Raw genomic sequence first — 26,500 nt, 5'->3', positions numbered from 1 at the left:
ACCAACGGATGGAGGAAGACAGAGAAGGAGGTGGAGGGATGAACTGGAACAAATTACAGGAGTGAGATGGGTGGGAGAGGTAGAAAACAGAGTGGTTTGGAAAACCATGGGGGGATCTTCGTCCAACAGTGGACAGAACCAAAAGGTTGAAGAAGAAGAGTATGTACACACACAAGAGCACATACATACAGGGTTAGCCTGAAGTTATAGGATAGTGGCTGGAACAGTAGTAACTGCAATATTTCATTGTTATTTATGATTTATTATTATTATTTTGATTTCACAATTGCAATAGTGGAAGATTTGAACCATGGAGGTTTGATTTTTTTTTCTTATGTATGAATTCTCTGATGACCCTATTAATTCTTGATCCCTATATATATACACACATAGGGATCAAGAATTAATAGGGATCATGAAAAGAAACTATTGAAAAAGATCAGAAAATAAAAATTAATGTTATATTTTCTTGCTTTCCCATATATTTAACTTTATTGTTTATCATAAGGTGCTGCACCTTGGTAAGATTAACATTTTTGTCATGTTTTTTTGAGGATGTATTTCTTGATACTTCACCTCCTCTCATATTATTAAATGAATGACTAAAATCTTTCAAGATTTTAGTCATTCATTGGGCCCATTATTTAAGATATGACCATTAAAATAAAACCAGGTTTTATTTTAACAGAAATAAAATAACTTACTAAAGCTATTTAGCAAAAGCAAATTTAATAAAATGCATTTGAAAAAGTTATGATATTAGATCCCATCCTTAAGATCCGGAATTGCTTTAGTTATCAGAGCTAAATAACTAGGAAGAGGACCCTCACTTCAACTTTATGGAATGTGGAGAACCAACTGGTACGTGTGATGTAATATCCTGTCCTCATGCTCATATAATATGCACCATTAGGAGATATTCACTGGCTGCCAAATAAACAAGAATAGATTGGCAAATTAAAACTTTTTTTCATTCATCAGATGGTGGATTAAGGGTAGAGCATGATGGCAACAAAGTGTTGCCATCATGCTCTACCCTCTGGCTATTTCTGTCATCTCTTTGAAGCTGGATTACTGTGACTTTTCTTTCAGTGACTGTAGCCAAGTTCTTTTTTGGTCTCCTTTTAGATTGTCTTCCAGTGATTCTGTTCAAGGCTATGTTTGGTTTGGTTTGGTTTATCTCTGAGAAGATTCTTTGGAGTTGTCCAAACCATCTTAATTGTTGTTTAAGAATTATATCTTCTCTGTGGGTGGGTTAGTTTGTCTTTGACTTGCTTATTTGTTTTGTGTTCTGACTAGCTTATTTATTTTTCTTAAGCATTTCATTTCAGATGTTCTGATATTCTGTATTTCTTTCTGTTTGAGTTTTCATGTCTCAGCTCCATATGTTGCCATTGATATAATCATGGTTTTATATAACTTTCATTTAAGGCTTTTTGAAATGCTGTTTTTTTTTTATTTTATTTTATTTATGTTAGACCATCCTACATTAAATATGTATTTTACTGTTTGTGTTGTCTAGGTTATGAATAACGAGACTGCCACAATATGTTAATTTCATTACCTGTTCAAGTATATGATTTTCTAAGTTTATTAAAAATTTTAAATTTTGCATTCTTTGTTTAAAATTTTTATTGCCTTTTCCATTTGTGCTCAAGATTCTTGCAGAATCTAGAGCACAAATGGGTTTTTCGTCCCCCAGAACAGGCAAACCGACCCAATGAACATACACATCTACAGACATAGGACACACCAGGAGGCATAGGGCTAACCACTTTATCCTCGAGGCAGTTGCAAAAATAAAAAACCTCAACATCGTAAAAGGTAGAAGAGGAGGATTAAGAAAGAAATAATATGTATGATGAATATTTTGTAGCTATGACTTAACAATGTTATGGGTCTCCATAATTTTCAGATCTTCATTTATCTATCTTTTTGAATATTGATATTATGGCTATTTTCCAGTCATGTGGTACTTCACCAGCATGCAGTATTTGTTGAAAACTTCTAGCAGAATATCACCGGCTGCTGTGCTTCCATATTTTCACAGTTCAGTAAGGAGTTTGCCACAACCAGCTGACTTAGACAGTTTCATTTGGTTTATTGCATTCAAAATCTCTTTGTTTATTATAGATGGTGCTTTCTCTCTTTCTGTCTCTTCATTTGTATTTTTCCAGTTTTGAACTCTTCTTTATTTTATCTTTTGAATTGTTCCAGTTTGAATATTATTTTTGTCTTTCATTTTTAGATGGTCTGTTTTGAATTGTTAAATCTTTTATAATTTTATACACAGTCTTGTTATTCTTTTTATTGGCTTCTTCACACATTTTTTGCTTTTTCTTCCAGCCAATCATTTTTGACAGCCCTGTACGTTCTATCAGTTTGGCTTTCAGTTTTTCAGGCTTTTATAATGTTCCTTATTCTCCTCTGTATTTTCTGTGTTCCAAGTATTTTTTGCAGCTGCTCTTTTTTTTTCTTCTAAGGTTTTCATCTGATTATCCAGTCATTATTTGATCTAATTGTTGTATCAAGTATTTTACTTGCAGAATTTACCATAATTGTTTTTCTCTGGTTCCATGTATTTTCTACATTGTCAAAGATTATTTTTCTTCAACTCTGTTTCTATTAGGTTACTATAGTTGTTTTGTATAGTTTTATCTTTCGGTTTTGTTATGTTAATAGTATTGCTTAGCGTCTTTGGTTGGTGTTTTTAAATTTCAGTTCGATTTTTGCAACTAGTAGTTCACGGTCAGTCAAAATCTGGTTTCTTTAATTTTCTTACATTTTGGATTGAGGATTTCCAGTTATTTTTGATCAGAATGTAATCAGTGCAATTTTTAATCATTCCATCTAGAGATGGCATGTATATTTGTGTGATGGGCTATTGAAAAATATGTTTTATATTAATTAAATTAAGGGGATATTAGATCCCACATTATTTTAAAACTGAATAAGAAACTCAAGGATTTGAATCAGAGAGTTTCATGCCGAATATAGTATAAAAAAACTATAAAAGTATCAGCGTAATACTAGCGTGAGCTGAATGCAAGTAGTCCTAGAACATAGTACAAACACGGGCAACTCGTTACAAAGGTGGGGAAAATTCTGATCGCTAATCTTGGTATTTTCCATAATGTAAAAACACATTTCCTAGGAAATGTATGCTGTTATTACATTATGGTAGGGAGGTCACTACCCAGACCGGTTTCAGCCTTTTTTGAGGCTTCATCAGTGAGTAGCTAGACCAAATTAATACCAAAGGGTATAGCGAAAAGAACTTATATACTCTGCTATACGAGTTGTCCAAAAAGGTGCACCCATTAAGTTACTTAAATATAAAGAGCCAACAGGCTTTATTTCGGCGATATAAACATTAATTAAATTAAGTTTTATATGAAGAGATTGTTATGTTCCAGAATTCCAGTGGAGCCTTTTGTCCCTTTTGTTTATCTCGTCCACTCCTATTTACCCATTACGCCTTTCATGTCTGGCATAAATCTTGTAATTAGCATTGAAGTCTCCCATCACTATTAGGATGTCCTTTTTTGTTTGCTTTGTCAGTAAGATCCTGTAATTGCCAGTGAGTATCAGATTCTTCGTCTTCATGATCTGGAGCATAAATTTGGATAATGTTGAAAAAAATTCCTTTTTCTTTTAGTCTAATTGCTATCATTCTTGGACCATGTGGCTCTGTGGCTAAGATGGAGTTCTCTAAGTGATTATTGACTAATCTTGTGGCTCCCTCTGTGTAGATGTTTTCTCTTCCAGGTCAGAAATGGTGGCCAACCTCAGCAGAGCAAGAAGCAGTATACTGATTGCAAAATGCATTATATTCCTATTAAATGCCTATTCAATTCCTATTATGCCAGCTTGGTGTTGGCTGAGTTGTTAGCATGTCCAGCCTCCAACTAACAGGCTGTGGGTTCGAATCCCACTATAGGCTCGGATACTTGTAATTGTCTTTAGATGAATTTTATCATCTGGTGTGAAATGATCACATACTTATTGGAGGCCTGAAGTGGCATGAAAAATTCCATGTTTGGTTTCCAGACCAGAGTTCTGGGCTATGTAAAAAATAAAAATTGTAATATTAAAAATATAAAATTAATAAAACAAAAATTATTGGTTCGCCCACATTATGAATGTACTGTAGGTTTACAAAAAAAAATTGTGTAGGGAGGTCACATAAAAGTGACAAAAGCCTCATTTTTTTTAGTCTTTTTTTTCCTTAGGGCTTTGTCTTAATATTGCTCAGTTAATATTACTTTTGTGATATACTTATAATCTAGGCATATAATCTTGACTTGTAAGTTGCTGATTACATCAACTTCTGCCAATCCTAGGGAAACCAATTTGAGATAGTGTTATCTGGTATAAATGAACTGATAAAAGTTGATGTTTCGCTGGTATTATATCCAGCATCTTCAGAGCACGAAGACAGTGAGATCATATCTTCTCTTCTTCAATATTATGGCTTTTCACTTGTAAGTTTTCATATGCACTAAGGTTCCAAAGCTATAAATAAAATAATTTGTTTAATGGCCTTTTATTCCTTAAAGGGAGTAATTTGGACTTAAAATTAGAAATCAGTTGGTGGTGGTTAAAAACCAAAGTTTCTTTCAGGAGGGAGAAGGGGGTGAGGCCTAGATAAAGTCTCTAGTTGGTGAGTAGGATTGAATCTATGTGAATAGCTGCACTCTCTCCTTTTTGTAGGTTTAAGCTTATGCAGGTGGTGTTACTAGTTTCGGAACTGACATCCCTTTTTACTTTATACTTTTGCATTTGTAATAAAAGCATGTTATGTTCAAGTTTGTTAGAAGATCTGTGAATCTCAAATGAAATATTTCCGGCCTGGTCGGCCTAGTGATTAGCTTGTCTGCTCTCCAGCCAAAGCGTTGTGGGTTTGAATCCCGTCATGGGCATGGATGTTTGTGATTGTCTGTGAAAATGCTAGTGGTGGTGATGGGTGGCAGATGGCGTTAGTGTGGTTGCGGTTCATTGTAGTTGGTACAGACAGAGAGTTGTAAAGTAGGTGCCTTCCCTTGATGAGTCTTTGGACTCTCTGGAGGTGTCAGTAATAATAATAATAATATATTCTTGTACCAAGATGAATATGAAAAATAGTGTTTAATTAGGGGTTTAGTGGCTCCAAAATAAAGCTGTCAGAAAAATTAGCCAAAGAGGAGTTGTATCAACCATTTCAAATTTGAAATTCATCATTCTTTGTAAACCGTCTAGCCATTAGTAATACATTTGACAATATAATTGTTTTGCTTCAATATAAGAGTTTTCTGCCCCTACTCGAATGAAAGAGCTGAAAGAGGATTATATGCTGCTATATGGCCAATATCAAGAATTCTCTTTTCAGTTTATTTATACTTTTTTTATATTAATAACAATGTTATCTATAACTACATAGCATTTAGGCACTCACTTTTTATATTATTTGAATGGATAAAAATATTTTTGACCAACTGGTTAGGATCCGTGTCTTTGTTGTTGTCTCAGAAGTCATGAAGGGGAAATTAATGGAGGGTAAAAGGTATAAAGTAAAAAAAAAAAAAAAATGTTTCAAGTAAGAGAAAAAAAGCTAAGCTTTTTTTTTGTGTGATGGGACAGTCCTTTTGTAATGATAAATGGACTAAAAAAATAAATGAGATTTTAATTAAAGGATATTAATTTACAAATCTGTGTAAAAATTTTGAAGATAAAGATGGAAAAAACTTGACACAACTTGATCACAGCTAAGGCAATTAAAAGTATGAGTACAGGATACTGACAACTGAGTGCAGAAAATACATTCAGATAAATGAAAAATATAATCCGTGACAAAAAAAAAAAATAAATAAGTAAACACCAAAGAGATGAATTATGCAAATTCTGGATTTGAAAGAACTGAAAATAAAGAAAAGGAATGCAAACTTGTTTTATATATATATATATATATATATATATATATATATAGTAAGCTAGCAACAAACATGACAGGAGCTGGCTATTTCATTAAAACATTATTATAGGTGAATAACAAAAACAAACTATGAGCATGTTGCATGGTTTTTTGTAAAACATGTTAGGAGGAGTTGGTTGGTTCGAGAGCATTCAAGAATTTGGCTGGTATGAGAGTACTGAAGAGTAATTTATTTTTTTTAATTGCCATGAGGAAGACTGTAAATAGGACCTTTTTGTATTAATGGAACATTGGATGGTTCTTATTGTTAGTGATTCAAAGCAACATAATTTGGATTCATTTTCTTGGAAATCAATAATGGTGACATTTTCGATTTCATGGGTGAGTATAGTTTGTATTGCATACAATGATATTTCAGTAGTGGGATTTTTGTTGTTGTTGGTGGTGGTGGTGTATTTTTTTTGTCTGTGTTTTTCTTTGTGGTAGCAAGTAAATAGGTATGGGAATATTACAATCTTGATAATGTTCAATTAAGTGAGACTTGTGTTTAGAAAAATTTATTGCACTTCTACTAAAACCATTGTTAAATATTCAAAATTTATTATTATTATTATTATTGTTCCTGGAAACTCCAAGGAGTCGACAGACTCATCGAGGGAGGCCCTAACATCATGTCAAGAACAACTATTCAACATTCACACAGTATCTATCATACCTTGCCTTGAACTCATTCACAGTCGTAGCACCCACAACAGACTCTGGAAGCTTATTCCACTCATTTACCACTCTCCAAGTAAAGAACCTAGCTCTAACACCCTTGTCAACCATGCTCTTGCCCAGCTTCCATGCATGGCCCCTAGTCCTCCCACCACCAGTCATATTTTCAAAAATATCTTCTGGATCAATCTTATAAAAACCCTTCAGTAATTTGAATGTCTCAATCATATCACCCCTCCTTCGCCTATCGTCCAATTTCTGCAACCCACAAATCTTCAACCTATTCTCATAAGGTTCATTCCACAGACCTGCTATCATCTTGGTCACTCGTCTCTGGACCCTCTCCACTTCCTCTCCATCACGAAGAAACCCTGGTGCCCATAGCTGGGCACAGAAGTCCAGATGGGGTCTTATCAAGGCTCGATACAGAGGAACAACAACTTGTTCGTCTCTGCATGTTAAAGTATTTTTCAGAAGCCAAGTGATTTGGTGAGCTGTTTTAGTTACTTTTGCAATGTGCCCCCTAAACTTATGATACAACATACTGATCAACTTTTACAACATATCAAGCAAACAACCATATTGCCCAGTTCTATTCTTCTTCAGAGGCTTCTTTTCTATATACTAGCATCAATGTGCCAAAAACCCTAGACATTGTCTGCACCCTGCTTATAAGTAATGAGAACCTTATTGGAACTTACATTATCTCCTACAGATATTCTCTCTATAATTAGACCAATAATCTCAGCAAATTACTTTAAATACAATGACAAATGTTCAGTCTTCCCATAGGCCATAACATTACTGGTGTACTCGCTGAACTTTTTCTTGTCTATATGTGAACACAGTTCTTATACCCCTCTCCACCAATTGGCATCTCTTATTATGGCAGGTGTGTTAATGATGTTCTGTGCATTGGTAAAGCAAATGCCATAAACTAGTTTGTTTTCTTTCAACATCTTTAGCCCTAGATTAAAATTCTATGTTGAATACGAAGAAATAAAACCATTAACTTCTTGAATTTGATTCTCATTAAATTTGGTCATCATATCAGTACCAAAGTATACTATAAACTCGCAAACATTGAAAATTATTTGCATTTCACTCCTATTATCCTTACTCTATCAAAGAATATGTCATATTAATACAGTTCATTAATGTCTGCAAATACTCATCTTCTATTACAGCTTTAAACTAAGAAATTACTCACCTGAAAGAGTTCTTCAACTCTCAACAGTATCTCAAGCAACTCATAGACTATGCTATTCATTCAGCCCAAAATCATGTTCCTTCTTCTCAAGCTCTTATCAAAACTGCATATAGTTTTAAAATTCCCATATATCCAAAACAATTATAAAACCATAAAACGAATCTTCCAATATTCAGATTATGGAATTGTCTTAACTACAAAATTTACTAAAACACAGAACCACAATAACTCAGGCCACCATGCCATAATATGGATTCTAAATTTAACTGCCAGTCAGGATGCAACACCTGTTATATTGGTTCTACCATTCATTCTGTTAACTCTTGCTTAATTTAGATTTTAATTCTTATCAGAATTGTAATATTCCCTTATTTATTTACTTTCTACCACAAACAACAAACATCTGACTACTGAAATATCTTTGCATGCACCCCTGAAATCGTGACAGTAACCATTATCAATTTCTAAGAAAATGAATTCAAATTACATTTTTCTGAATCACTAGCAATAAGAACCACTAAATGTGCCATAACACAAAAATACTCTATTTACTGTCCTCCCTCATAGCAATTAAGCAAAAATAATTACTCCTATATTCCCAAACCAGCCAAATTTCTCCTAACATATTTCACGGAAAGAAAAAAAAAAACATGCAGCTAGCTCACAGTTTTTGCTGTTCACGTCTGATGATTTTTTAGCAAAACAGCCAGCTCCTGTCTTGTTTCTTGTTTGTTGCTGGCTTGCTATGTATATAACAGTTTTTTTTTTCTTTATTCTCAGTTCTTTTAAATCCAAAATTTATGTAATTCATCTTTTTAGTGTTTATTTTATTTGTCACTGGTTATGTTTTTCATTTTTCTGAATGTATTTTCTGCATTTAGTTGTCTGTATCTTGTACTCCTCACTTTTAATTCTCTTGGCTCTGATCAATTGTGTCAAGTTTTTATCATTCTTGACCTTCAAAATTTTTACACAGATATGTAAGTTAATATCCTTTAATTAAAATCTCATTTAATTTTAACATTTTAGCCTAGTCGTTACAAAGGGGACTGCTCCATTGCCTTTTATGGCTTGGCTTTTTCTTTCCTGCCTTAAACAATTTTAAAAGCATCATCACTTTTTCAGAAATATTATAGTATTAAAAAAAACAGTTTTTTTTTTTTTTTTTTTTTTTTTTTTTTTTTTTTTTTTTTTGTGGAAGGTAGGAAGTTAAAAGAGAACTAGAAGAAGGATATCAAGATTAGACTGGAATTATAAGGACTTACATGTAGTCAGGAATCTTAATGCTTGATTAAGCTGAATGCAAAATCAATCACTTTGATGCATTACTGTATATATCAGCTAAAGTCAAATAAATAAAATTTAATAATGCATATTTTTTTTCTTGAAAACCTAAGAATAAATACCTTCTTAATATTAAAATACAAGTGTATGAGTGTACATTGAATATTTGCAACTTGCCTATTAGATAAACATAGCTATGTGACAAGAGTGGCTTGTTATTTTGATTGTTAATACGAAATTCATTATTTAGCCATAAATTTCGAGATGCTATAAAAATATAGTAACAGCAAATTTTACATTTGGTTTATTTTTAGGTTGGCAGTGGGAACCAATGGAAAGACCTACATTTAAAGAAATTCATCATACATTAGAAAATATGTTTCAAAATTCTAGTATCACAGAAGGTAAAATGCAAGCTTTATCTTTTGAATTTACATTTCATATAAAAATTTTCCCTTAATAAATTTTTGGTTTTGTATTCAGATATTGAAGTCCTTAATTTCAGTAATAATCAAGAGTAAAATGTTCTGTTAGTTAAAAACGATATCTTCTTCTGCAGCTTCTCCTACTTAAGTGGGGTCACTGTTGATGATGAGTCTCCTCCACATCCTCCTGTCTTGGGTTGTCACCACATCCAAGTTCTTCATCCTCAAGTCCTCTTCTACCAGCTCCCTCCATCTCTTCTTTGGCCGCCCATGCTTCCTCCTTCCTTGCACATCCATCTGCATGACCCTTCTTCCCACATATTCGTCCTCCCTCCTCATCACATGACCAAACCATCTCAGCCTTGCCTCCTGTATCTTCGCTCCTAAGTTTGTAACTTTCACTGTTCCCCTCGCATAGTCATTTCTCAGACGATCCTTTCTGGTCACACCACACATCCACCTAAGCGTTCTCATCTCTGCTACTTCCATTCTGCTAATGTTATTTTTCCTCAGGGCCACAGTTTCTATAGCATACGTCATAGCTGGCCTCACTACTGTCCTATAGATTTTGCCTTTCAGATTGATCGGCATCCTCTTATCACATAACACTCCAGCCATCTCTCTCCAGTTCCTCCAACCCGCTTGTATCCTGCATCCCACTTCCTTCTCAGCTCCTCCATCTTCTTCCACTGTTGAACCTAAGTATCTAAAGTCCCTCACCTTCCTGATGACATTTCCTTCCAGCTCCAGACCTGTCTCCTGGCCGCCGCCCACTGTGCAACACATATACTCTGTGTTACTTCTGCTCAGTCTCATACCTCTCTTCCAGTACTTTTCTCCATCTTTCCAGTTTAGTTCCCGCTTCTTCTCTTGAATCTGCACACAGCAAGATGTCATCTGCATACAACATTGTCCAAGGCACATCTTCTCTCACCTCCTCCGTCACCACCTCCATCACAATTTTAAACAGAAACTTACTTAATGATGACCCTTGATGCAAGCCAACTGTTACTTGAAAACTTTCTGTCTGTCCCAGACAGGTCCGAACACTTGTCTTCACATTTCTGTACATCTCCGGAACCTTCTCCCTCAGACACCTCCAGACTTTTTGCCTTGGCACACCATTGTATGCTTTCTCCAGATCAAATGTTAGTTAAAAACGATATATTTATTTTTAAAAAAAATTAAAATCGATTGAAAAATAAGTTTAAATTTTCTTTTGGGAACCAGTTAATTTTTGTTTCACTTCACAGTTTCATATAAACTTTTGGATGGTTTTCTTCATTCAAGTAGTTAATAAGCAAAATTCATTTGTGTATATTTCTCTTTAGAAATAATAAGAAAATCAGGAAGGAAAAGATATTTCTTGTTTTAAGAGATACCCTTGCCATGAGAGGTTTCTTTAACGTAATACAAAAAACACAAATAACTAATACTATTTATTTAAGGCGATATATTTTAGCCTGAATATTACAGAGCATCATCAGTGGTGACAATAGTTAATTACAAAGTAGAATTCAAATAATGGATTAATTTGCAAAAGTAAGAGTTGCATGATTTATACATAAATCAACACAATGGTGTTGATTTATGTATATTTTTTTTTATGTATTAATTGTTCATTAGTTAAAAAAATTAAAAATTATTGATGTGTGATTAAAATAACTTTCCCATATCTTAGATTAACAGAGAGAGAGAGTCATTTTGATTTAAGTTCAGGTGAAGTAAGGCCTCAGTGCTTTCTTTAACAGCATTCAAATTTATACCAACATTGATGAAGTAAGCATGTTTCAGACCATAGGATGTTGTGGTCTGTATAAATTCTGTACTGTACCAAGTCAAATCTTTCAGATTTACTGTTGCTAATATAAGACTGGTGTTGTTGTATTCTCTTTTATACAGAGCATCCAGTTTATCCAAAGTAAGAGCAATGACAAACACAAGGAACTTGGTAGACACCTGGGAGAGCTAGAGAAGTCCAGTTATCTTTTGAAGATGGAAACCATGCTGAGAATAGTAGTCATTAAATTGTATTTCTTAAGAATTCGGGAAATCGGTTCTGAGATACTAGAGATGTATTGGATTGGAACTTGATATATTGTTTCCTTGTTATTTGACCTAAGATTATAGGAATTAAAAAAAAAAAAAAAAAACTGTTGCATGGTCCTTTCTGAGAGACCATTGAGTTTCATATAATTCTTTATGCTTACTAGTCTCTGCTGTAATAGTTGAGGTGTAGAACAAATAGTATGAGCATGTTGCAATAAAGTTTTTATAATTCGTCTTCTGTGATGGATGATGAACCAGTTGCTGTTGAATTCTATTTTGTAATTAGCTGTTATCGCCACTGATGATAGCCTGCAATACTCAGGCCTTAAATAAATAGTATTACCTATTTCTTGTGTTTTTCATTGTTATCCATATGTCAAAACTGCCTTGTATACTCCCTAGCTTGGTTCTGTGGCTGATTTCTTTCTTGTTCCTTGTAAATTTATTTAACTAGCTTCTCAGTATACTAACATTATTTATTTATTTTATTTCCGTATTTAATTTGCTATTTCGATTGCGCCTAAATAGCTGAATCTCCTATCAACAATCTTCCTCCAAATCAATCTATTACTTGTAAGCACTCCAATATTGTCATATCTAACATTTCACGCTTCTAACAGAATCAATCCACCTAGACCTTGGGCTTCTTCTGGGTCTGAGTATTGCAGGCTATCATCAGTGGCGATAACAGCTAATTACAAAATAGAATTCAACAGCAACTGGCTCATCATCCATCACAGAAGACGAATTATAAAAACTTATTGCAACATGCTCATACTATTTGTTCTACACCTCAACTATTACAGCAGAGACTAGTAAGCATAAAGAATTATATGAAACTCAACGGTCTCTCAGAAAGGACCATGCAACATATGCAAACTCGCACCACGAGTTTTATGCCTATGGATACTAGAAAATTTATTTGATAAGACTGCGCTGCCAATATCTTTTAATTGGCATAAAACTCAGTAATACGGCCAGTTGATTTCTCTCTCTCTTTCTCTAACACAAATTCCTTCAGTAAAACTTTACACAAACAGTCGTGGTCTATTTGCACTTAACTATACGCTTCGGCTATCTTACTTGGTTTCTCGCTCACAAGTCTGATTATTTTTAGGAACAGTGCATTGTAAAATAAACAATCAGGTGGCACTCTATTGACATATAATTAAAACATATTTATTTACAATAAAAAAAATGAAGTACATTAAATAAGTAATAGGGAGGTTACTCTCTTTACCTACCTATCCTTATATACTTTTGGTATAAAGAAAGAAACTTTTCCTTTTCAATATTAAATGACTATACAATATGATTACTCTGTTACTTCTCTGCTAAAAAAATTAAAAAGCTGAGACTAATTTACTCATAAGGAGATTAGCTAGCTATGTTAGCTAGCAAGTTATCTTACAATTTATATTCCAGTTAACAACAAATCAGAGGACTCTCTTATAGATATTTCTTATCAGTCCATCTAAGACATATCTCCTAAATTACAAGAAGAATGTACCTTAAAGGATGTAATACACTTACAGAGGCTCTTTGTCATGACACCTTCCAAAAGTCCTGCATCAAAGTCTCTGTGATTTTTCTCTCATCTCAGGCCTTAGGTTTCTGTCCGGAGAGTCTTGTTTCAGGGGGCGCTTCATCGAAAAATCAGCTGGTCTTGGATTGCAGTCTTCTCGGTGCTCAAAAGTTCAGGCTTGAAGATCGTTCTGCTGCTTTTAGCTTCGGTTGATTTCCCACAGCACTAGGACATCCGACCAACACTTGGCATCAGCTGTTCTCTCAATTTTTCCTCTGGATCCAACTGTTTCTGGTTCTCCGCCGACTGCCTATGGCTTCTTCGGTAACAGTGCTTCGCCTCTGCTCTCTTGGCAACTGGATCTCGACTCTCCTCTGTCAGCAACTGGACCTCGCCTCTTCTCTCTCTCGGCAACTGGACCTGGTCTCCCCTTCACAATGTTTGGCTCAGTCCCCTTTTATTTTTGCCTTCTCTGGACCTTGCACCAAGGGTTGTAAACCCCCGAAAAAATTGGCAGTTCTTGATCTTTTTGTTAAGGCCGACCTGTTCTTTTTTCTCCTCCATGCACTCTATTTTTCTTTGTCTTGTTGGGCAGCGGAAACTTCTGAAACTAGTGGATCTCTTTGATACTAACTTTGAAGGTGTGCGCAGAGCTCACAAACACTTTTCTCACACACTTCATCGTAAACAACTTTCTTGTGCTCTTATACATACTTATTATACAAAACTTCCGATAGCAAAGCATTGCCTTTGTTTTTGACATTCTATAAACTTTAAATAAAACAGTAAATACAATCAATACATATCCTGTACACCCCTTGAGGGTACATGGCAGGAATTTGATGATGATGATGATGATACAATCAATTCCCATAGGGTTATTTACAAAAATATTTAGCATAAAACATATAGACAAACAAGATTATTTTGTAAAGCGCTTTGGTATTTCTACACTACATCTAGTTTTACATTTGATTGTAAACTAGAAAAAGCTAAGGTATTTCAGTAATGGAGCTGCCCCTCAATCCAGCCTAGACTAAAAATGAGATTTACACTAAATGTGATTTATTATATTAAAGGAGATTATTAATTTGACATACCTGCATGTGTATTTTTTGAATGTATGACATAAATACTACAGGACTTGATTGAGCTGAGACAGTACATAATTTGGAAAAGTATTGATGATGAAGAACCAAAAATTGAGCATAGAAACATTTATCAAATAGCTGAAAATACATGGATGAAACTAATAATGAAGACAATGAATTAAGCAAAGTATGACTTGAAAAATTTAATGTACTAAAAATTAAAACAGAAAGCAATAAAAAATACTTGTTATATACACATGGTAAGCCATGAAAGTGTAAAGGCAGTTTCATTTAAATCATCATCAAATTTATGACTAAGATAACTATTAGTTCTGCTTGGTTTTATTTAATGTATTTTGTTTAATTGTCATGCGGGTGAGGCTAGATAGAGTATTTTTGTGTTTATAGCATATTGGATAGTCTATATCACTAGAGATTCAGAGCAACGTAATATGGTTTCATCACCAAATTCCTGACATGTACCCCGAAGGGGTGTACAGGATATTATGATAGTACTGCATGAAATACTTACATCATTACTAACTTCCTATCAACAATTTTCCTCCAAATCAATCTGTTATCTGTCAAGACTCCAACATTATGAGATCTTATAAATCTGTCTTCTAAGGCACCTTTTACTGTATCAATCCAATTACTATATCAATATGGTTTCATTTTCTTGGTAATCAATAACCAAGAAAAAAAAGTGTAAAACACAAATTACAACAGCTCAGACTGTATTAATGTGACATAATGTTGTTTATAAGTTTAGTTACCAATCAGGATACAGTCCTTGTTAGATCATTGGATCCACTACTTCATGCACAAACTTTGTTTCTTTATAATTGGATATAGGATTAAGCAAAAATAGAATTTCTTGGTCAGTTATAATTAATATCTAACCAAGTAAAAAAAAACTTTCTACAATTATCTCTGATCCAGAGTATTTTAATAAGATTATACACCTTTTTACTACTTGTACATAGGAAATATATGACTTCAATATAGAGCCAGGAGGCTATTTTTCCGGCGGCATAAATTAAGTTAATGGGATAATAAATCCCTCATTATTTTAAAGCTAGATACGAAACTTGGAGATCGAAATCTAAGAGTTTCATGCCAAAGAACTATCGGCAAGTCCAAGCGTAAATCAACACCTGGGTAGTACAACACTCAAGCAACTCAGAGCGAGGGTGGAGCAAGCTCCATCACTATCCTTAATATTTTCTCATAATGTAAAACGCAGCTCCTAGGAGATGTATTACTGTTTTACATTATGAGGAGAGGTCACTACCCAGACCGGTTTCAACCTTTATCGAGGTCTCATCAGTGAGTAGGTAGACCTGGAATACCAAGGTTTAAGTGAACCGAACTTACACATATACCCCTACTAACGAATTGTGTAAGTCAACACCTGGGTAGTACAACACTCATGCAACTCGGAGCAAGGATAGTGATGGAGCTTGCTGCGCGTTGCCTGAGTGTTGTATTACCCAGGTGTTGACTTACACTTGGACTCGCCGATAGTTCTTCGGCACGAAACTCTTAGATTTCGATCTCCGAGTTTCGTATCCGGCTTTAAAATAATGAAGGATTTATTATCCCCTTAACTTAATTTACGCCACCGGAAAAATAGCTTCTTGGCTCTTTATCGTAGTAATAATAATATATGGGTACACCGGTCTAGCAATTTGTTGGTAGGGGTTTATGTAAGTTCGGTTCACTTAAACCTTGGTATTCCAGGTCTACCTACTCACTGATGAGACCTCAATAAAGGTTGAAACCGGTCTGGGTAGTGACCTCTCCTCATAACGTAAAACAGTAATACATCTCCTAGGAGCTGCATTTTACATTATGAGAAAATATTAAGGATAGTGATGGAGCTTGCTCCGAGTTGCCCGAGTGTTGTACTACCCAGGTGTTGACTTACGCTTGGACTCGCCAATAGTTCTTCGGCATGAAACTCTTAGATTTCGATCTCCGAGTTTCGTATCTGGCTTTAAAATAATGAGGGATTTATTATCCCCTTAACTTAAATATATGACTTCTTCATTAATTTCACCTTGATATTTCCTGGGATCGGCTTCCCCCAATGAGACCTGCATATCATTATGCATTCTGAAAGGAAGTGTCCTTGGCATTATGGGATACTTGAACAATTGAGGTGAAGTCATTAACCTCTATATACAATTAGGTCTAGTCATGAAAATACTTCATGCACAAGCCTTGTTTGCTTAACTTGAAAATAAAGGATTAAGCAAAATATAATTTCTTGGTAAGTTTAATTTAATTGGAACCACTGTTCTTAATTGAACGTTATTGAGACTGCAATATTCCCATACCAGACTACTACATTCCATTCCACCGCTAAGAAAAAATGCAAACAAAAACACCTGCAATAATAACAACATAACCCTACTACTGAAAGATCTTTACAGTCAAAACACATTCCTAAAATTGGAGATGCTGTCATTATTGATTTCCAAGAAAATTACAATGATCATTTCTTTAATAAATTTAGTTTAATCCTTTACCCCAAGTGTAGGCAAACAAAGTTTGCGCCTGAAGTAGTTCAGGACTGAGGCAACTTGTAGTAAAGGTGGACCAAGCTCTCATCACTCCTTGTCTCAGTATCTCCCATAATGCAAAGCACATCTCCTTGCAGACATGTATAAAGCTATGCATTAAGGGAAGGGCCACTACCCAGACCAGTTTCGACCTTTATTGAGGTCTCGTCATTGGGAGGCAGACCCAGATTTTGTGATACTAAGGCAGAAGCAACAGGAGAGGTCATATTTACTTATACGAGTTGCCAAAAGGTGTACTACCTTATTATTAATTTGCTCTGGATTTAGAGAAAGACGTTGGAAGTTTATTTTCCACTTGGTTAGACTATAATAAATTTAGTTTAATCCTTTACCCAAGTGTAGGCAAACAAAGTTTGCACCTGAAGCTCTCATTACTCCTTGTCTCAGTATCTCCCATAATGCAAAGCACATCTCCTTGCTTGGTCCACCTTTACTACAAGTTGCCTCAGTCCTGAACTACTTCAGGCGCAAATTTTGTTTGCCTACACTTGGGTAAAGGATTAAACTAAATTTATTATAGTCTAACCAAGTGGAAAATAAACTTCCAACATCTTTCTCTAAATCCAGAGTAAAATAATTTCTTCTTTATGCACAGAAAATTAAGAATATCATTATATTACATTATTACATTATTTTACAAGTTGTGAATTATTCTTATGCATGAGTAACATTAAAATTCATGGAAGCCCATAATATTTTGTACGATATGTTTGCACTTTCTTGGATTTCTGGTCTGCCAATTTGCTTCCACCAATCTGAAAATTTTTGATAGTATTCTCTGCTGTGCATGCTGACTTTGCCTGACAGACTTTCTATTTTTCACAATTGATGAATTTTTGACCTCTTCACTGTTATCTCTTTTTAAATACAATTCTCCTGAATTGTGGATTGAAGATTTCCTTTAGAGCTGAATTTTTTGTGAATAATCCACAAATTCACAAGAGCTATTCCAAAAAGTAATTCCATGGTGATTTTTTTTATAACACTTTGTTTTCTTTCTGAGAGGAATAATAACAGGTCACCTAGTTTGGGAAATCGATGCTTTTCCTAGTTGCATTATAGCTAAACACAGTATCCAGCTTTTGTAGTTGCTACCCTATCCTATTCTTATGAGCACTCTCCCTAGTAATCAGTGATGATCTCTATACATTGTCAACATGATTGCTGATCTTTTTCAGTCCATTTCCATAATTCACTGCCTCCCAGCTATGATTTCTCCCTGATTCTGTTTCTTCATCATAACTTCTGCTGGAAGTCCAACTCTGTTATTCCTGATTGTGCCACACAGAGAGAGAGAGATGTTCTTTTAGAAAGTTTTAGAGGTTCTTTAGCAAGTGCCAAACTCCTATAAAAATTATCTGCAAACAGAATCTGTCCTTCGTCCAAGAGGCCATCAGGCAATTTTATAGTGATGGAATGAGTATTCTCTGATGACCCACTGGCACCTTTATCTGCATACACATAGATGTTGCACGTGTAGCCAGCTGGTAAACAGTTTGTAAACTTTGATGCTATATTTATGAGTTTCGACTAGTATTCATTGGTGATATCTGTTCCTGGGAATTGGATTCCTTAGTGTATACATGAAATTCTTTGACCAGCATAAACATATTTCAGGAACATGTTCAATTCTGATAAGTAAAAGGAATCCTTTTTTTCCCCCTTGGATATGGGTATCCATTTCTTGGGTTTCATATGTCTATTTGGAGTTTCACATTCTTGAGTGATAGACAAGCACTGGATCATCATATCTGTTAGTTTGTTCTACCATGGATTTCATAAAGTCATCAGTAAGGAATGCAGCATACACTGCAGATCAAGTGTTAAAAGAAGCTTATTATGAAGGCAGAAATCCTGAACAGTTGGATAATTGCAGTTTTCTTTTATATTTGCAAAGCAGTTCCTCATCTGATGAAAATCATATTTTTAGAGAGCAAGGGGTATATGCAATTGTGAATATTCAGTTTCTGCAAACGAATGGAATCCAGGAGGTATTGCAGCAGTAACAGTTTCAGGAATACCTCCTGGATTCCATTCGTTTGCAGAAACTGAATATTCACAATTGCATATACCCCTTGCTCTCTAAAAATATGATTTTCATCAGATGAGGAACTGCTTTGCAAATATAAAAGAAAACTGCAATTATCCAACTGTTCAGGATTTCTGCCTTCATCGCGAGTTTTTTTGCAATGGCTGTTCTATCCAGTCACATATATCCAAAATATGCTTGTATTTTTTGGGGGTTCACGAGACAGGTTCTTCTTATAAAACATAGAAGGATTCATTTTTATTCAGGAATAGATCAGTTTTTACTCAGTGTGTTTATTGTTTCTGAAGACTGGAATGAAACTGACTATAGAGTGATGAAGATCCCCTCCCCAACAGACACCAAACTGTAAATGCAAGAGAAAGTAGTTTTATTGCATCACTAAATACATTAGAGACATGTACAGTCTCATTCTATGTACTATATTTAGTGACAGCAATTAGAAACATCTGGAATGCAAATGATCCTACATAATGAAAAACATCCCTTCCCCACAGACACCGTGCTTCAATAAAACTTTGTTTTGCTTGCATGTATGCAAGCAAAACAAAGCTTTATTGTAGCACCAAATGCAGCCTACCAAATACATTATCATAACAAACTCTTTGAAATTTTCAGTTGCAGAAAATACATGATAACACCTGTTTATAATGCAGTCACTGGGTGTAGAAATAAAATGTTGGTTGTAACTATTCAATTCCATTAAAGTTCTGATAGTGGAAGTTCTTGTTGTAAGCTTGAGGGAGAGGAGCACACATTATGTGCTTTATTAATTAAAAACTTGATAACACCAGTCTTTAATTAATAGAGCCCATAATAGGGTTGGAACCAACTCCTATGTTCCAAGACCTAAGGATTCTTCAACAGACTGCAGGATTCCAATCTCTTATATTTCTGATGTCTCTGAACCTATTGGTAGAATTTGGAAGAAGTATCACCTTATTCCTACATATTTTCCTATCAACAAAATTTCTCATCTGTTACCATCTACAAAAGAAAAACTGTCACCTCTATCCTTAGCTGGTGTTTTCCAGATTCTGTGTGAATGTAATTTGACATACTCTGGGCTGACAGGCCCTTCTGTGGAAAAAAAATAATTATTGAACATCAGTACTACTTCGAATACGTATAACCTCAAAAGTCTGGTTTGGCACAGCATAGTATTGACACTAAACACATTATCCTATGGATGAAGCTAATTTTCTTCATAGAAGCAGTTTTAAATATGAACATATTTTCATATTTAGCATGTTACTGAGATTATCGTGTAATTTTGTTGTTTGTCTTATATTGTTGATCATAGCACAATAAAACAGATAAGAGGTAAAAAATCATGTTAAAGAATAATATCTGCATAAATATGTACACAGGCCAATGCTACAATTCTAATCTTGAATATTTTGTCATAAGCACAGTTGCTTTTTGTAAATTAATAAATTAAGCTTTTTCTGAATAATAATTTTTAAGAGAAAATAATTAGATATTACTTAAGGATAGTTTATTTTCTAACAAATATATTTGTACATAGATATGTAATGGATTCTTATTCTGTTTTCCTCTTACAGATGAAAATTTTGCACAAGTTCATGTTTTTTTGAACATGATCTTGTGCAAAAACTAGTAAAAAAAAAAAATTAAACATATTGTAAGCCACAACTAGTTTTAACTGTGTTCTTTAGAGACCATTCATTTATAAATATTTGCTATATGTTTAGGACTTTTTGGTGCATAATTTAAATTTTACAGTTCTTCCTTTTGTGCACTATTTTTAAACAATAGAGTTTAAAAATTTTGAATATAGATATGGAAAGCACACCATTCAAAGCTTTCTTAGACAACTCAAGTCTATTGTACTATTTAAGTTTTGTGTTATTATGGTCTTCTCATAAAATAATGCCCAATACTATCTTTATTGCCAAGTTTAAGATATCACATAATTCTTGATAGAATTATCTGTAAGTGATCTTCAGTATCTTTATAGATACTGTTATGTTATATACAGGGTGATCAAAATTAAAGTATCCTTGTTTAAGGTCTTGTGGAATGCCATCGTGTGGAAGCTATATCTGATGGGGGAGGGTGAAGTAGTCCTGAAATTCACTGCCAGGGGATGTTGTAAACACTCAATGCATGAGACTTGCATATCACACAAATCAGCAAGTGCCACAAGGGTTTAAAAAGATGGGCACTGGATTTTTCCCTTCGTTCTAATTGTTAATACTGTCCAAATGGCATTAACCTTGCCATTAACAATATGCTTTGCTCGTGAAGTGGTACTATCTAAAAATTGCAGTTCTGTTGCATTCCACGAATTTCATTGCCTGAACAAATGTCGACTAGGTCCATTATCTCTATGTGCTCTGAGACGAATGATTAGCTGCTTCGAAGAAACGGGATCATTGGGAGTTAGACCTGGCAGAGGTTGCAAGCCAATCAATTCACAACAAGTGAATGAAGTTGCTACTGCTGTTGTGGAGCAAGCCACGAATAACAGCATTGGTGTTTGCAGCGCAAGTGCTGCTGTGTCAAAACGCATGATGTGCCTTACACAACTGTGGAAAATTCTACAGAAGATTCTGCATTTCTACCCATTCTAGATGACCGTGATGCAGGAGTTGCCACACAGGACTTTGAAAGTCGACTGACATTCACTTGAACATTCCTTTCTCAAATGAAGTTGGACACTTCGTGGTCATGTATGATTTTGTGAGGAGATGAGGCTCACTTTCACCTGAATGGAACTGTGAATGCCCACAATTACCATATATGGGCTATGCAAAACCCACATGCAATCCAACAAATTCCTTTACATTCACCCAGAGTTACTGTCTGGTGCAGGTTTACAATTTCATTTATCATTGGACTATTCTTCTTTGAGGACATTCCCTAGTCCGGTGTTGTGATCTGCCTGCTCAATTACTGCCAAGAGGTATCGCGATATGATAAACAATTTTGTTGTGCCACAGCTATAGCAGTGCCTGTACATGGATTCAGTCATTTTCATGCAGGATTGGGCACCTCCACGCATCAGTTGATCCATACAGGAGGTTCTTTGAGAACATTTCATGAAAGCCAGAGTGATCAGCCATGCATTTCTAACTGCACGGCAGCCTCGTTCACCTGATCTGATCCTCCCCAGGACTCTGGGGATTTCTCAAAGACAAGGTTTATTGGGATCATCCTGATAACTTGCCAACACTGAAAGACATGTGCACAACATTAATCCCAACCAGCTGCATTCTGGCATTGAACACACTGTGCAAAGAATGCAGTTTGTGGCATGCTGGGAAGGGTAATACATTGAACAGTACAGCTTGTGAACACATAATGGAAGTGAATAAAAATGTTATATATGCTTGTCAGTTTTCTCCTTAAACACACAAAAACTTACTACATTTAAATTCAGTACATCATACTGCCCCTGGTGGTGAATTTTGGAACGACTTTTTGTTTTCTCAGATATCTCTTCTGCATAGTGCACAATGTATTCCTGCAAACTTTCACAGCATTTGGATCAAGCTGTTTAAGTTCCTGTCTGCACATATTGCTGATTGGATGATATAGATGTCCACCTGTACCTTTTTAATCAATAGTTATGGGTTACATATAGGTGTTATTTCTGGGAAAACGTTATGGTTACATTTTATTGTTTTGAATTTACAACTGAAGCAACTAAAATTATGTCAATTAATTTTATGTGTTCTTCTGTGGAATGGAGGGAAAAACAGATTTTTGGGGGGGGGGGATACTGCTTTTTTACCTTAAAGCAGTTATGGATTTATAACAATTTTCTCTTGAAGGTTACCTGGATAAAACTTTGACTATAGTACTCATGGAGGGGAAAAAAAATAATAACTATACACAATTCTAAGAAGTACTATGCAAGTAGCTTTGCTATGTTGTTGTTGTTGTTGCTGCTGTCGGATGGTTTTTTTTTATTACTATAATCTCTGCTGTAGTACTATGCAAGTAGCTTTGCTATGTTGTTGTTGTTGCTGTCGGATGGTTTTTTTTTTATTACTATAATCTCTGCTGTAATCTCTCTTAATACTTTTATACCATACTGGCACCTATTGTTTTCAAAAAAAAAAGAAAAATTAGTGCCTGATATTCTGCCTAAGTTGCAGATTTTCATTTCCTAAATCACATGTTAGAACATTACTCCAACTCTAGTTTGTACTGATTTCCTTGTTTTGAATGTATAAAATATTTTTAGGTAATTTTTACAAAACACTACTATAGCTTAAAGTTATCTTCTCACTTTTCATTGGGAAAAATGCTTAATCTTTGTATGATTTTTTTTTTTAATTATCTTGTTTCTTTTGCAGAAGTAGAAAAACAGCTTGAAAAGAAAATTCCAGGTGTACCTTATAAAAAGCATGGGGGTAGTTCCTCAAGTGTTCATGCTCTCAGTGAGGAAGGGGACCAATGGGTATCTGAACAAGGCAAGTAGTAAATTGAAAAATTCATGTAAATTCAATGATACTTATGAAATTTGTTCCATACGAATGAATTGCAACAAATTTTCAATGCTGCAAACTGCATTAATAATACCACAGTTCTTTGTAAGGTTACAGTTTGTCCCACATGAATGTATAGTCAAGGTGCGCATTTCAAGATTATGGTGACCATTTTGAACATTTATTCAACTGAATTGTCCATTTTTATCTTTTTTATTTATTTAAAAAAATGTCTGTTTAAAGTCAAGTCAAGATATGGATATTTTAAATATTAATCTCTGTAATTACTAACGTTTTGGCCCCTGTTCTTTCATATTCCTGACTGGAAATGGTCTCAGGAATAAGATCTTGAAATACAAAGTCATAGACACTATAGAAGCTGCTGTTAACCAGTCTGCGTGTAACTCAAGCTGTCTTGAGATACACAGAGTTCATAAGGACCTTCAACTGAAGAGCTGACTAATCTCATATGATGACAATAGGATTTTTGCCTTTTGGCAATGTAAATTTTTACTCCTGCAATACTACCTGAACATGTACAACAGTCGACAGCCATAGCAAACTATGGAGATAAAACTGGCTTTTTTATACTGCGAATCCCACCCATGAAAGTCTTATATATAGTGCATTGGCATTAGTACTGTGTGCTAAGGGTTAAATAAATCCTGCTCCAGAAACCAAACATTGTACTTTTTCAAGCAGCTACTAGAGCTGCCTCCAGTAAGCAGGGTTGCAGTCTCATACCAGACAATAAAATTTATCTGGTGTGAAATTGCAACCTATAGGAAAAGTCAACTTATTCTGTATTAGACCATTTGGCCTAATATGTCATTCATAAGATAAAAACAGTTTATTTGCTCAGGCTTTTGTCAAACTTGTAAGAATCACAGGAATAATTATTCTTAAGAGTTTACTATGGTAACAATGTGTTGTGTATTTCCTTTTGAACAGACCTTTGGTACCTTTTGTTATAGTTGATTCTCACTATAATAACAAACTATTGAAAAGTCCTATCTAAATCCCCATAACATCAGTGATGTTTACCATAATAAACTATTCTTTTGGTCCCTATTTAGTGAGTATTGACTGTAGGGTGTTTGTTGTAGTTTTTTCTGCAATTGGAGTTTTTGTATTGGGTTGGCAAATAAGTTTGTTCGGTTTATGTGTTAGTACAAGTTTATGCCGCTTCGCCTGTCGCTATTGTTGCGCTACCACGCAATGCTATTGCGCAGTTGAAAGGCGACATTTCACATAACCTTTCAGTGAATTTTCGTTCGTGAAAATTCGAACGAACACGGCATCAAGTAGGCCGTGTTCGTTCAACGGCCTACTTGTTGCGTGTGTGTAACATATTTTTAGAAATGGAAGGAAATAGCGTACATTACCGGCATATTTTGCTTCTTTATTTCAAAAAAGGCAAACGCGCTGCGGAGGCCCATAAAAAAATATGCGGTGTACATGGGGATGGTGCCTTAACAGAACGCGTATGTCAAAAGTGGTTTGCCAAATTCCGTTCTGGAGATTTCAACTTCAGTGATGCGCCGGTCGCCCGACCGAGGTTGCTTCGAGTGTGTGGTGAAGGATATCGTCGACAAAAATTCATCACAAACAGTGTGGGAGATTGCTGCAGTACTGAGCATATCCCATACCAATCGTTGAAAACCATTTGCACAAGCTGGGATATGTTTCAGAACTCAATGTTTGGGCACCACATGAATTGACTGAGGCTGCTTGCATATCCATCTGTGATTCACTGCAGTCCCCAAGAAAATTAACCAATTTTGAAGTGGATGATTATGGGAGATGAAAAATGGGGCATGTATAATAACGTGGTACATAAAAGATCATGGGGGCACAAGAGCGAAGCGGTGCAAACAACCTCGAAAGTGGGATTGCACCCAAAGAAGATCATGCTTTCTGTGTGGTGGGATTATAAAGGTGTTGTCCACTACGAGGTGTTACCGTCAGGCAGAATGATTGATTCAACTGTCTATTGCTCACAGTTAACATGACTGGCCCGTGCAATTAGCAGAAAACGTCCTGAATTGGCAAATCGGAAAGGGGTTGTCTTGCACAACGACAATGCCAGACCCCACACATCGTTAACAACCCGGAGTAAATCATTACATCTTGGCTGGGATGTTTTGCCGCATCCTCCATATTCACCGGACCTGACACCTCCCGATTACCACTTATTCCGATCTTTGCAGAATTCTCTGAACGGAAAAATCTTCACTAATGAGGAAGCTGTCAAAAGACACCTGGATCAGTTTTTCGCCAGTAAACCTCAGGAGTTTTATGAAGTTGGTGGACAGATGGCAAGAGGTCATTGATAAAGAGGGTCAATATATAACCGACTAGTATGTATTATATATATTAAATAAAATATGTTTCATTCCACTCTGAAAAACCGAACGAACTTATTTACCAATCCAATAGTTTGTTGTAGTTTTTTCTTTCCAAATCTCATATTTTCCTCTTGTAAAATAAACTCATAAGTGAATACATGCATTTGGCCATCACATTACATTTGCCTCACTGTCTCAGTAGCAATTCTAAATAATCTGACAAATTTGCAGTTTTTCTCTTAGCAAGTGGCGTTTTTCTTGTAAAACAAATAATAACAGACAAACAAACAAAGCATTCAATAGATGTGTGAACAGATTTAAACATAAGGTTAATTACGAAAATCTTACTAATATTAATGAACACTTCTCGGCTATCACAAGGATCTAACAAACAACAATCATGACGGGGGGGGGTATAAATTAGGGTTTTGTAGTCTAGATTATAAACCTATGCTCACATACACACAAGTAACTTGAACTAAGAAAACAAATTCCCCTTTGAAGGAAAATACAGGATATTGTTTTCCTCATCAGTATTTAACATATCAGTTTTATAAGAGATAAAATGCATATTTAATATTGTAATTTTTTAAAGAAAATTTTTATCTATAAATCATATAATTTTAAACCCCATAATTCCTTATTTCTTCTCTATACTTCATTTTTAAGTGCATTTTGTAATGCAGTAGAACATGCAAACTAAATAGGATTATGTGTGTAGCAACTATATAAAGTTATTTTTCAATTAGATCAAGCCTGCCTAACATTTGTTAGGTTGTTTCCTACCTTTCCTGCTCACCCAATCTCTCTCACTCGCTCGCTCTCTCTCTCCATATGACTTTTTT

The 26,500-nt window shown here is 35.0% G+C and overlaps 1 protein-coding gene across 3 annotated transcripts in view; it reads left to right on the top strand.

The window, feature by feature from the left end:
- The window catches only part of LOC150098339 (uncharacterized), a 275,596-nt gene that overhangs the window by 238,392 nt on the left and 10,704 nt on the right, over positions 1–26,500 (top strand). For all 3 annotated transcript variants that reach the window (XM_090405890.1, XM_090405891.1, XM_090405889.1), the window contains 2 exons: positions 9,437–9,526; positions 23,176–23,292. In XM_090405890.1, the coding sequence (XP_090262016.1) occupies positions 9,437–9,526; positions 23,176–23,292 (207 nt within the window). The remainder of the gene's footprint in view (positions 1–9,436; positions 9,527–23,175; positions 23,293–26,500) is intronic.

Source organism: Typopeltis vanoorti, chromosome 15 (assembly GCF_054136105.1).
Source record: "Typopeltis vanoorti isolate ZY-2024b chromosome 15, IOZ_Tvanoo_1.0, whole genome shotgun sequence".
Taxonomy (NCBI): Eukaryota; Metazoa; Arthropoda; class Arachnida; order Uropygi; family Thelyphonidae; genus Typopeltis; species Typopeltis vanoorti.
The sequence above is the reverse complement of the archived record's forward strand: the minus strand, read 5'-3'. Positions and strand labels throughout refer to the sequence as shown.